Source organism: Alexandromys fortis, unplaced genomic scaffold (assembly GCF_014885135.2).
Source record: "Alexandromys fortis isolate MF-2015 unplaced genomic scaffold, M_Fortis_MF-2015_v1.1 scaffold_577, whole genome shotgun sequence".
Lineage (NCBI taxonomy): Eukaryota > Metazoa > Chordata > Mammalia > Rodentia > Cricetidae > Alexandromys > Alexandromys fortis.
The window spans coordinates 16,857-31,114 of record NW_026068451.1 but is presented as its reverse complement, the minus strand read 5'-3'; the positions used below and the strand labels follow the sequence as shown (position 1 = coordinate 31,114).

Sequence of the window (14,258 nt, the reverse complement as noted above, 5' to 3'; positions counted from 1 at the left end):
CTCCTCCTCCTCCTCCTCCTCCTCCTCCTCCTCCTCCTCCTCCTCCTCCTCCTTCTTCTTCTTCTTCTTCTTCTTCTTCTTCTTCTTCTTCTTGAGTTCTCTGAGATCTCAAGGGAGGTATTTGGTAGAGACATCTCATGTAGAGATGATTGTTCAGAAGTATCTCACTCTGTGTATTATCTGCTTGTGGCTCTCTATATTTATTCTCAATTGTTTCAGGAGATAGATACTCTGATAATGTCTGAACAAGGCACTAATCTGAGCATAGTAGAATATCATTAGAAGTCATTTTGTCACTAACAATTTTAAACCAGTATTATTTTGTTTTACCATTGGTCCCCCAGCTATCTATTCTCTGGTCACCAAAGAAACATCATGTATGGGTTCCATTTCAGGAAATGGGCCTTACATATAACAAGTTATTTGTTGGTTACTCACATCAGCTTTGTGCCATAACATATCTTGCTGGTAGGCCACCATTGTAGATCAAAGAATTATGGAATGCAACCTTGTTTAGGAATTCTCCCATGAGATCTCTTTGTCCACATACTCAATTACATGTAACCCTATCTCAGTACTAGAAGCTTCTTTGGTGACAAGACATGGCCATTTGGGACACTATTTTTCCCCATTGTTAGTTTATATTATTTGGATTGGCTCTAGATAGATAGATAGATAGATAGATAGATAGATGATAGAGTAAATACTCTATTTGGTTGCATATGTTCCCTCAAATATCCCTTAATTTTAGCTGTCTCTCTCCACATTTATTTTCTCTAGGCTCTCTGTTTTCTACTCTTCACTTCTTCCTCCCATTCCAACCCTTACCCATTTACCCATTCATAATTTGTATTCTGTGTTTAGAAATTTTACAGTTATCATATTCTTGGGTACTTTATTACCCAATTCAATCTATTTGGTGTACTGTATGATTCTTTTCTTTTGATAAATCTCATTTATGTTGCAGAAATTTTCTTCTGAGTTTATTGAAAACATTTTCTGTGCCATTAACATTGTTTTTTATTTTTCTTACTTTATTCCTATCATTAGACTTGATCTTTTATTAGTATCTCATGTATTCTGATTATTTTGTGACAGGAACTTTTAGGTTTAGCATTTTATTTGACAAATGTATCCATTTTTTCATCTGTGTTGTCTTCAGTGCCTAAATGTCTCACATATATCTCACATATTCTGTTCATTAAACTTACCTTTGAAGGTCCTTTTCAAGTTCCTAAATTTTTCTTTTTCAGATTTCCTTCACTTTCAGTTTTCTTAATTAATTCTATTTCCATCTTCAGGTCTTGAATAGTTTTATTCATTTCTTTCCAATGTTTGTGTTGTGAAAGATTTCTTTATGGAATTTATTCATTTCTTGTTTTAAGGTCCTTTTCTTGCTCAATAGCTACATTGAAATCATCAGGGACTGCTGTAGTAGTGTTGCTGGCCTCCAGTGAAGACATACTCTCCAGGATGATATTTATTATAATTTTAGTCTATAATCTACACTCCGGATATTAGGGAACTTGTAATTCTAAGTGCTGATATTTGGTCCTGTCTGTGTTGCATTGGTGCTTCCTTCATTATTCTTTTGACCTGTTTGATACTTAGACAGTGTGGTGGTTCTGTGTTGCCTGGGATCCTGATCAGTGTGGCCACTGGAAATGCCAGGTAAAATGTGTTTCTGGATATAGGAAGCTGACACATATAATTGGGAATGTGATAAGGGGGCAGAAGGAAGTCCACAGGAGGAAAGCAAGCAGTTTTCCACAGAATCTACTCAATCACCTGGGAATGGGGCCACTGAGGTTAGACCACAGCAGAAAGTTTGATAGATATCTGTGAATGAGACTGAGGTTTGGAATTGGAAGAATGGAGGGAGTATGGAAGATCTGCAGTTAGCCCACTTGCTTTCCTGTTAGAGTGGCATATGGGTTCGTAGAGAGTGACTTCTGAATTTTAGGGCTCAGACAAAGCAATGAGTAGGGAGAAGGAACTTTGGAGTTTCAAATCTGTTTTATCTACTTGCAGCAGTAGCATTTGTGTGAGGGATGCTGAACCAGGTATTCTACACAGAGCTGGGAATGAGACTAGGAGACTGGACTTGGAGTAACAAATGTGTAGGTGAAGATCTTCATTTAGCAAAACTGCTTTCCTGACTATCTTGGCTTGTGAATTCCCAGGGAATGCTTGGTGGAGGTGAAGTATGGAACAATGCAATGAGTTGGGATAGGGATGTTAGGAGGTGTCTATGAGATCTACTAGAGATGTGGGTGGATAATTCAGATGTTCTGATGCATAGTTAGGGGTAACATTGGGGCATTTGTCTCAAAGTAATGAGGGAAAGGTGATGATCTGCAATTGACTTACCTCTTTCCTACCCAGAGTCATCTGTGAGTTCCCAAGACAGGCCTTTTGGATTTTTATAGTACAATGAAATGGAGCAGTGAAGTTAGAAGAACGTCTGTGAGATTTACTCTAGATAGTGGAAGTAGCCACAAATTTTTCTGTGGTAAAAGTGGGGATGAGACTAGAGGATTGGATCTATAGGGCACAGGGAAATGTAAAATCTACAGCTAGCCTACCTGCATCCCTGACAAAAGTCAGAAAAAAAATTGATGACAAATATTAAGGAGCAAGAAAAAAGGGAAAATTAGATCATTCAAAATGAACTTGGTTCCTTAATATTTTCTTCCAGGAACAGAAAGTTTCCATTTATGTAGCAACATCAAGGACGCCTTGCCTTTTCAAAATCTGTTACTTTCTCACTTATTACTTATTTTTAATAAACTAAATAAAATATGTGAATCTGTGAAAAAATATGTAATAAAAGTTTGGCACCAATAATACCTTTAGAGTTCCATGAAAAGGGCTAGAATTCAAAGCAAAGTCTTCACTATTAAAAGGTTCTATCTTTTTATGACTGTCTTCTTTGATTAACAATTGGGACCGTGCACATTTGTGATTCCAGCATATGGGTATCTGAAGTAAGAAGATTATGAATGTGATGGATATCTGAGTTATGTATGATATCCTAACTCAAAACAGAATAAAGCTCCCCAAAATACCCCCAAGTAATGAATATTGACATCATTCTTATGAAAGTGTTGCAAAACTCTATTATTCTCAGTTAGCCATAGGAAACAGTATTACACGGTGTAAGCATTAACTTCTCTCAAAATCTTTGTGCACACTGCCTTCATTCCCATTTATCACTATCTGAAAGTATCTCTCTAAGTCTCTTTAAATGCTCGGGCAAGTGAGGTATGGTGGTGAACACCTTAAATGCCAGCACTTAGGAGACAAATTCAGGTGGTGGATCCTTTATCGATTTGAACTTGAGGTCAGTTCAGTCTTCATATCAAGTTCCATCCCACCAAACAAGGCTGCATAGTGAGACCCTGTCTAAAGGAAAAAATTTCCCAGTGCATTTAGTGGGTGCGTTGGCATGCATCTGTGAACACAACTTTACAGAATTGGAAACTGGAGGATCACATGTTCCAGGTCTTCATCTACTACAAAGTAAGTTTAAGAACAGTCTTGGTATGTGAGATCCTGTCTCTAGTATCCTCTCCTCCCTAAAAGAAATCAATCTCTGTCTTTTAGGTCCAGACATCAGACACATTGCAAGCCCAACTCATTATAAAATTGCGTGTGTGTGACTTCTGCCATCTGTAAATGCCCTGTTTCTTTCCTCAAATCTTTCAATGCTTTTGCATTTCACTGTGCCATTTCTTTCTCCATGCCCCCATTCGGTGTCCATCCACAGTTAACTTCTCTGCATCTGTTCTCTCATATCTCTCTGTTCATTCACGTCTTTTTTGGCATCTTTTTTGTTTCTTCTCTTTTTAGGACACAAGAGGAACCATAGAGAAGATCTGTGACTTCCTAGGAAAGAAATTAGAGAAAGAAGAGCTGGATCTGGTCCTCAAGTACAGTTCCTTCCAAGTCATGAAAGAAAATAAAATGTCCAATTTAAGCCTCGTCCCAGAAGATGTGGCTCCTAATGGTTTGCATCTCATGAGGAAAGGTGAAGAAAATTATATCTAGCTTCAAAATATATCAGAATATGTGAAGAGCTTGTTGTTTCAATGAGGCTATAAGAAAGTTGGGAATGTTTCAAAAGTCATTGCTCATTACAACATAGTTTCTTACAGACCATACAATGGAATCTTTTCTTTTTGATGATGTGGGTTTCAGGAACTCTGAAAAAGAATTGACTTGTTCTGGGAGAGTATCTTGGCATTGCATATGTCCAGTACCCTCAATATAAAATGAAGTGTAGACATGCTGCAATGAGGTGCTGTAAGGCTCCTTGTATCTTAGAACTCAACCTTAAAGAAAATGTCAATGCATGGGACCAAAGATATATCTGGGATGATAAACACTGAAATCACTTCCTTCAAAATGATTTGAAAAGATATTGAATATGTCAAGATTACTGACTCATAGTAGGCTCTAGACCCATAAAGACAATGCAAATTATTCACCACTGCTACAATATGATGGTATTTTCCAACTTAAATTTGAATTGTTTCAGACTCAGGGCTACTCAGTTGGTTCTGTATTGTCTCTCATGGAATAGTAATATCCATCTTCTCTATGTCTGTGCTACCTCTCAATGCTAGGAAAAAATTGTGGGCATGGTTTCATTGCTTTAAAATTAAGGAGTAACTTTGCCAGAGTGAATAACATCTGGAATCCCACCTACACCTTTCTAACAAATAATTGGTGAGATGGGAGTTGGTGTTGAAGAAGGAATGAGTCAGATATCAGGTCTCTGGAGATGAGTACAGAATTTGTGTATAGATGCAGGAAGCAGAGAACAATGGATTTCATTTTCTCCTACCAATAATTTAGATACTTCAGCCTTAACCTTCAAGCTTTCTCCATCATAGAGTGGTGGAGCATGAGACCAAAATAGGATTTTAGCTTATTCTCTCCCAAAATATAGTATGACTCATGTATCATATGTCTCAGAAGGATATATTTATATTTATTTACATATACATATATGTGTGTTATTTTATTTGTGTACATGTGTGTGTTTGAGTATGAATGTCTAAGACATTAATCTTAGAGGCAGAAAAAGACCTAGGGAGAAGCCCACTATCCACAGGCCATAAGAAAGACCAGAGACAGTCTGACAAAAATATTTTTGTGAGACCTACAGCTACCAGAACTATTAGGAATTTTCTTACCAACAAGAGTTAAGCTATTGTGCAGTAGGGTTATCTTGTCCCCTGACAAACCATAGTTTGAAGAGATTATTAGGAAAAAAAGAAGAGAAATATTTACTTGTAAGGTGTACAGGATGTTGACCTGTTTAACTTGGAACTACATTTGTGTCCCTTCAAAAACATGTTTCTCTTAACTTGACTCATTCATATTGAATTTACTGAAGTTCTGGTATGTCAGCATCTATTCTGGTTTATTAAAATCCAGGCATGCTGTGGAAAACAATAAAATATCTTGTTCTAGAAGTGATAAAAATAATGAAGCTAAGATTAGAAAAGGATACTTATAAGTTCCCACCATAAGAGATGGCAGTCTTATATTCATATCAAATAATGTTATATTATTTGAATATGGTATATCGATAAGTACCATTTAATTATGAATTATTCACATGTTCTTTAATAAATCCTAATAGGGGCTTAAAATTAGCTAACATGATTCCTCCAGAAAATAATGTGATGATCTGGAGATATGACTCACAGGTTAAGAATAATGACTGTTCTTCCAGAGGTCCTGAGTTCAATTCCCAGTAACCAAATGGTGGCTTGCAACCATGGGTAGTAAGACCTGGTGACCTCTTCTGGCTTGCACAGATACATGCAGGCAAAATGATATATACATAACTAACAAACAAATCTTTAATAAAAAATGTAATATGATGAGGAAAAGGCTGATCTTTATTGCCAATCATTTGCTTCACATGACTTCATCAATATCATGCTGGGTTAAATATCAGGGACTAATTTTTCTGCATCAGCAAAATGGAACAATGCCAATACCTTCTTCACTCATTCAGGAAGGCTTTAAACAAACACATGTTGAGTATGTTCCCTTTGCCTGATGTGCTTGATTAAATGAAAACTTTCACAATTTAAGAATCATTTTACATTTCAAATATATTAGATTTTGTTCATATATACAAAATATAAATGAGTAGAGCATGTCAAAGCATCACAACTATAAAACAAAATACAGCAAGGATAGGGGATTCAGAGTTCTGCTTGGAAGAAAGGAAGAGATGATTACACTGGCATTACTAAGAAAACAAGAGAACAAGACATTATTATATGGAAGATATGAGCACTCCAGTGTGAAGGTACAGACTACGCAGTGTGAACAGTTGGACAATTTAACATTACAACTAGAGACATATTATAATGCAGTTATCAAAACCAAAGTACTGTAAAAAGGACAGAGGATGAAATAATGTAGATGTGCATACATTACCAAACACCATACTGAATGAAAACAGGAGTCCTGGGACATTCACTGCTGACTGTTTCTGGGTCTCCTGCATCTTCACTGTTATGTAGTTTACAACTGTGTGTATCTCCAGCTCCAAGAGATACACTGCCTCTAACTTCTGAAGGCACCTTATTTTTTGTGCACCTATACACATAATTAAAATTAATTTTAAAATATGTTTTAAAAGTTGCTTGCATGCTTTTCAGAACTTCTCTAAGTAAACAATAAATGTAGAAAGAGCAAGTGAAGTCAGCTTGAATAATTAAGATAAGAAACTCTGTTGGGATGAACAGTGTAGGGCAATCAGGTATAGTGGGAAGCAGAAATAATCTGGCAATCTAGAGTTTGAGCTAGTGTTAATGCTGTTAGATTTTGCAGTTAACAGGATGGGAAAGAATAAGGTGGGCCAATATTTCCACAGAGGTAGAAGTCTGTTTGCATATTATTGCAAGGCATAAGAAGGATTATCTAGAGAGTCACTGGTAGCTTCAGTTTATATACTGTTTGTTCCTTGTCAAGTATGTGAAGGGAGGATTGAGAGATATGTTAAGCATTTTAAGTTAAGGGGTGATAGTGTTAAGATCATCATTAACCCATCTTTGTGTCTTCTTCACATTTTCCAGGCACGACTGGAGACTGGAAGAATCACTTTACTGTAGCCCAAGCTGAAGCCTTTGATAAAGTGTTCCAGGAGAAAATGACTGGTTTCCCACCAGAACTGTTCCCATGGCAATAAATTCTTAAAACTTTTAAATCATGTATTTGTAATGTGAATGACTGGGTGTGGTCAAAAAATAAATCCTCTAATTGAAATGTGTAGTTCTTTAATCATTAGTAGTAGCAGCAGTGATAATGGTAGTAGGAGTGGATTAGTGATAGTTTTATTGTGTGTGTGTAGTGCCTTCAGAGGCCAGAAGAGTGCAATGATTCTCATGGAATTGCAGTTACATGATGCTGTAAGCCACCAGCTTTGGTTCCTAGTAACTGAAATCATATCCTATACAAGGGTAGTACAATGCTCTTGACCTCTAAATTATATCTGCAACCCCGAATCTTGGTGTCTTGCATCATCAAATAGCTGTTTAGTTTCATTTATTACCAGTCTGTTATACATTGTCAGCTAACTCCAATTTACTTCATAGAATTCCAGTTTTAAGACAATCCTTGTAATATTTTAAACATAACTAAATCTACAATAAACTGTACTTTTTACTCTGTGACATTTGGGCAAAAGGAATAAATTGTATTTATAGAGAATTTCAAACTTCATTCAAATAGCCTATGGTGTAAGACTTTTATAAACTTACATTTCTACTCAGAATATTATTCTTAAATTTCACTTTTTCTTTTTTTTTTGTAAAAATGGTTAGTGTGCATATAAAATTATTGGCTCATTATGAAACTCTGATATATACATGTACAACATTGTAATTTACTCTTCCTGTGCTTTTGTTCCTATTATTACATTCTCATCTCACACAGTGCCCTTCTACTTGCATGTCATAAAGATACTTATATTTAAATCAGAATGTGAAAATGGGAGAAGGAATACAATATTTTTTTATATTTTTATGGTTAAGGGGAAGTTTTTCCTGATAGATAAAATGGAGAATACAGCAAGAAGCATCTGGGAAAGTCTAAAACAAGGAGAGAAAAGTGAGTGTCTGGGTTCTTCTATGCCCTAACATGGAGAGGCACATTCTACACCCCACTCCAAATGACCAAAACCCCACAGACCTTCCGCCTTCCCATGACCTGAACCATCGCCCACCACATCTGTGATTTACAGAGCCCTGTCCCTCCCTACATCCGGAAAGTTGAGTGTCTGGGTTCATAACTGGATGCCCCTACTTTCTATGCCCTAGACCCTAAAGCCACATGCCAACCCCCACCCCCATCCACCGACACCCCAGAAACATGGGTTCTGCCTCCCTATGCCCCAAAGCATCCCCCACTACAATGTGACCACAAGAGAATTGACCCTAACTGCACCTGGAGAGGTGAGTGTCTGGGTTTTCAGTTGGAGGGCCATCCTCTCTAGGCTCTAGCCATTGGAGGCACATTCCAAGCCCCACTCTCACTCACCAAAGTCCCAGAGACCTGAGAATAGTCTTAACACATCCCCAACAATCCCTCACCACATCTGTGTTCACTGGACTCTAGGCTCCTTTTACACTTGGAGGAGCAACCACTGGGACCTTGGCCCCGCATATACATGGGTGAGTGACCACCAGAGCCTTGGCCCAGGGTGCACGTGGGGAGACCAAAAGCTGCAACAGTGACCACAAGCAAGGCCATGGATTAACCTGGAGGAATAGCAGTCCCCTAACCCACAAGCCCCACCTGTACCCATTGGAAGAAGAAATGGGTAGACGACAGTGTAAAAATACATTCAACAATATAAAGAGCTATATGGCACAATCAGAAACTAGTGGCTGTACACCAGCAAGAACTGAGTATCCCAATGCAGACAAAGCCAAACAAAATGAGCTTAAATATAACTTAATGATGATGATAGAGACCCCTAAAGAGAAATGGAAAGTTTCCTTAAAGAAGTGGAAATAAAAGGAGAAGACAAACAAAAAAATTTCAAAGAAAACAATAGATCCCTTAAAGAAAGTCAAGAAAGAACTATCAAAAAGGTGAAGGAAATAGATCAAGATTTGATAACTGAAATACAGAAAACAACATACAAACATGAATCAAGATAATTCTGCAAATAGAAAAAAGATAGCATCTTCAACAAATGATTATGGCATACTGGATGTCATCATTTAGAAGAATGAAAATAGACCCATATCTATCCCCATGCACAAGATTCAATTTCAAATGGATTAAAGACCACAATATAAATCCAACCATATTGAAGCTAATAGAAGAGAAAGTGGGAAGTAGCCTTCAATGCATGGGCACAGAAGACCATTTCCCAAATATAACGCCAGTAGCACAGACACTGAGAGCAACAATAAGTAAATAGGACCTCCTGAAACTGAGAAGCTTCTGTAAAGTAAAGGATACACTCAACAAGACAAAAAAGGCAGCCTACTGAATGGAAAAAGAACTTCATCGACCCCACATTAGTCAGAGGACTGATCTTCAATATATACAAAGAACTCAAAAAGTCAGATGTCAAAATTCCAAGTAATCCTATAAAAATGGGGTACAGAACTAAACAGAGAATTCTCAACAGAAGAAACTCAAATGACCAAAAGAAAGTTAAGGAAATGTTTAACATCCTTAGCTGTCATGTAAATGAAAGTCAAAAAAACTCTGAAGTGCCATCTTACACCTGTCAGAATGGCTAAGATCAAAAGCAACAGTGATAGCTTATGCTGAAGAGGATGTGGAGTAAGGGGAACACTCCTCCATTGCTGGTAATAATGGAAACTTGTACAACTACACTGGAAATCAGTATGGCAATTTCTCAGAAAATAGAGAATCAACCTACCTCAGGACCCAGCAATACCACTCTTGGGATGTCCAATCATAATACAAAGACATTTGTTCAACTATGTTTATAGCAACATTATTTGTAATAGTGAGAAACTAGAGGCCTCTCAACCAAAGAATGGGTTAAAAATGTGGTAATTTACACAACGGAGTACTACTCAGTGGTAAAACACAATGACATCTTAAATTTGCATGCAAATGGATGAATCTAGAAAAAATATCCAGAGTGAGCTAACCCAGACCCAGAAGGATGAACATGGTACGGACTCACTGGTAAGTGGATACTAGCTGTAAAGCAAAGGATAATGAGTCTATTGTCCATGACACTAGAGAAACTAAGAAACAAAGTGAACCCTAAGGAAACCATATATAGATACAGCTGGAAAGGGAAAATAGACAAGACCACTTGAAAAAATTGAGAGCATGGGGGTAGGGGGAGAAGGGAGGACAGAAGGGGGAAATGTGAGTAGAAGGGGAGGGAGAAGAAAAATTAAAAGGAACAAGGTAGTCAAGATGGAGGAAGAAGGGAGATGAGAGCAAGGAAAGAGATATTTTGATTGAGGGAGCCATTATGGAATTAGCAAGAAACCTGACATTAGAGAAATTCCCAGGAATCCACAAGGATGACCCCAACTAAGACCCTAAGCAATAGAGGAGAGGGTGCCCTAACTGGCCTTGCCCTGTAATCAGATTGATGACTACTTTAAATGTCACCATAGAACCTTCATTCAGCAATTGATGGAAACAGAGGCAAAGACTTGCAGCAGTGCATTGGACTGAGCCCCCAAAGTCCAGCTGAAGAGCAGGAGGAGTGAGAATGTGAGCAAAGAGGTCAAGACCATGATGGGGACAACTGCTGAAACAGTCTACCTGAGCTAATGAGAGCTCACCAACTACATCCAGACAGGGGAGGAACCAGCATAGGACCAAACTAGACCTTCTGAATGTCGTAGACAGTTGCACAGCTGGGGAAGACTGAGGGGCCACTGGCTGTGGTAACAGGATTTATCCCTACTGCTTGTATTGCCTAGTGGGGAACTCATTCTCCTTGGAGGGATACCTTGTTCAGCCTAGATATAGTAAGGAGGGCCTTGGACCTTCCCCAAAGCAATGTGCCTTACCTTCTCTGAAGAATGGGATAGGGGTTGGGTGGGGGTATGTGGAGGTATGGGAGGAGAAGAGGGAGTGGAAGCTTGGATTGGTATGTATAATGAAAAAAAGATAGTTTGTTTTCTTTTAAAAAATATTTAATACTAAAAAAATCAGCAAAAATAAAAATAAAATTTAAAAAAGACACATTACTAGAGCTTAAATCACACATCAAACACCACACAGTAATAGTGGGAGTCTTCAACACTGCTCTAGCATCACTGGATAGGACTGTCAGACAGAACCCACAGAGAAATAAAGGAACTAATAGATGATATGACTCAAATAGGTATAATATATATAGAGAGAACATACTACCTCAACAAACAAAAAATACCTTCTTCTCAGCACCTTACAGAACCTTCTCTAAAATTGAGCAAATACTCTGTAACCAAGCAAAACTTAACAGTTACAGGGAAAAATGGAATAACTCCCTGCATCTTACAGGATCACCAATTGCTTTAACTTAAAAATCAGCTGACTTCAAACTCTACTACAGAGCTAGAGTACTGAAAACAGTCTGGTATTGTCATAAGAACAGACAGGAGGACCAATGGCACCAAATAGAAGACCCAGATATCAATGGCCCTTATTCTCTTTCTCTCTCAGTACATAGTAGAAATTCTTTTTAAATGTTTTTTTTTTCTTGAAAATTGCATACATGTATACAACACCATAGAATCATATCTACCCATCTGTTTCCTCTTTTAATTTACCACTCTTTGTTCACATTTAACAAGAATATTTACTATGGCAGGCAGAGTTAAGCATCATTTATCCCTTCCTGCAAGGTCCTGATAACAAATAATAGTGAATGAAGGTGTTGAGATTTTATTATTATTGTATGTGTATGTGATTTGCCTGAATGCATGTCTACACACCAGGTTTAAGAGTTGTAAAGAAGTTAGCCCAAAACAAGTGTCTCATATACTTGTAATTTTGTTATTGTCATTATGTCTTTTGCTGACCAGACCTTCCCTAGTGCCTGGAATGGAATGCAGTCTTTGCTATCCCTATCTGCCACTTGAAGAATGAAATACTTCCCTCCTTTGAACTGATGTTTCCTCCCAGATAGACAAAGTTGACTGTTCTTTTGCTGTTTAGATAATTTCTTACAATGTCAAAAATCTTTGTGTGCCCTTCCCATGTCTTGTACTCCAAAACCTGGACATTGAAACGCTCCTCGGAACAGCAGCTGAATGTCTTTGGGATGGCATGTCTCAGCAGGATTCCAAGCATCACATAAAGAAATAGGCTGTGTGCTGTGGGAGTCCCCTATTAAGAAATATCACCATCTACAAAAGGATGTAAACTACAGGATATGGCAACAGTGCTTGAGATACTTCTCTCATATTATGAGAATGAATGACAGAAGATGCTGGAAGATAGCACTGCTTGGAGGAATGCACAGGATAAGGTAAAGAGGAAGGTCCAAAAAATGCTAAATAGACAGCATAAAGGAATACTGTGGAACCTTGGGTAATAAAGTGATATAAGCATATAGACTGCCCAGGAGACTGCCATAATTGGGCTTTCCATGCATGCTTGAGCATTGACAAGGAATAAATGATGATAAGTGGTGATGTCTGTAACCACATGCATGCATTACCTGCAGAGTCCAGAAGAGGGCAGTCGACCCTCTAAGATCCTCTAAGACTGGAGTCATGACCTATTGTGTGGGTGCTGGGGATTGAACTCAGGTCCTCAGAAAGAACATCCAGGGATATTAACTGTTGAGCCATATCTTAAGCTTCATTAACCCGAAGCTTGAACTCACCAAAGTTTCCCTCAAGTACTCATGAGTTTATTTGGCTTGTGTAACACAATGGCTTGGTTAAGGTTAACCAACAGAACACTGGGTCCATCTAAAGCATTCCCATGGGAAAATCTTCATCCTTAATGGCTAAGTGCTTTTCTATGTTTGCCCAAATGGAGGCCCCTCTCTCTTGTCTTTCACAGTCTATTATTCAGCCTCTCCTTTAGACCCGAAAGACAACATCCAATTAGGCAGGTTTGTGGACAATTGCCAGGAAGGAGTGACTGGATACACAGGTGAGGTCCCCAATTCTTCAATGTATGAAAGAACATTAATAATCATTAAGCTCAGATGGGACATTCTTTTTGCAAGTAGGCACAGTTGAATGGCTATAGATGGTGGATATTGGCTGGCAGGATAGCACTGTGAAACACCAGGTTCCTTCCCAACTCCATGTCATTTTTAATAGCCCAATAAATTCAGTGAGTGTTGCTTATATGTATATAAGTGTGGTGTCATTCACTGTAGTGAATGTGGCGGTTTGATTAATGACGACCAATGATAATAGGTATTTGAACAAGTTTAATGACAAAACCAGACTCACGAAACCAAGGTTCCAGTGGAGTACCCGGTCCAGGCAGGAAGGGGCGCGCAGTGTCTGCGCGCCCAATTTATCAGTAAACATACGCCCGAGGGCAGCCTGCCCCCAAGGGGAGGGCTTATCCCTACATCTCCCTCTTTTTGTTTAAATAAGACAGAACTAACCTAAATACAACTATAAACAATAATAATAAATAATAGATATAACAAACAATATTGAGAACGAAAGTTTTGCCAGACATTCTATCTCAAGGAGTCTAAATAATGTAGAGAGTAATTACAATTATATAATCTTCAACTCCGTCAAAGATCCGAGAAGGGAATAAATATTACTTAACAAATGAGAGATATCCAAAGCGTGCCATAAATGACAGAGACAACAGACTACCTGGGCAATCACCCAAATTCTCGTTCGCAATGTTGAGTCAACCAACTTTGGCTAAGGCCTAGCATGACTGACATACCATTATCAAATGCAAGGAATTTTCTTAGAATTATCCTACCCTGTCTTGGCAAGATAAGAAAATCCTGTTTCATATCTTTGTCAGTAGATGAGGTATGGGCTTTTCTTAACCCAAAGGCCAATTCTGCCAAGAAGACAAACTCCCAGTGGAGTGTCTTTGGTGCTCAACGTTCTCTCGGGAGTAGAGTGGTGTCGCCAGGAGTAATTGTGTCTCGGCACAGAATTCTAGGTTAGCTTAAAGGCCATTTTCTACAGCTCTTTAAAGAGGCTGAAGATTATACTATCTATACTAAATATAATCTCTATGTATCTAGAATACCTTATTAACCTAAAAATAAACATGAACAACATAAAATT

General features: G+C 38.1%; 1 protein-coding gene across 1 annotated transcript in view; it reads left to right on the top strand.

Moving 5' to 3' along the window:
- The window catches only part of LOC126495727 (bile salt sulfotransferase 2-like), a 23,368-nt gene extending 16,072 nt beyond the window's left edge, over positions 1-7,296 (top strand). The window contains exons 2-3 of the mRNA XM_050133326.1: positions 3,853-4,030; positions 7,107-7,296. Coding sequence (XP_049989283.1) covers positions 3,853-4,030; positions 7,107-7,219 — 291 coding nt within the window. The 3' untranslated portion in view covers positions 7,220-7,296. The remainder of the gene's footprint in view (positions 1-3,852; positions 4,031-7,106) is intronic.
- Positions 7,297-14,258: the final 6,962 nt, after the last annotated feature.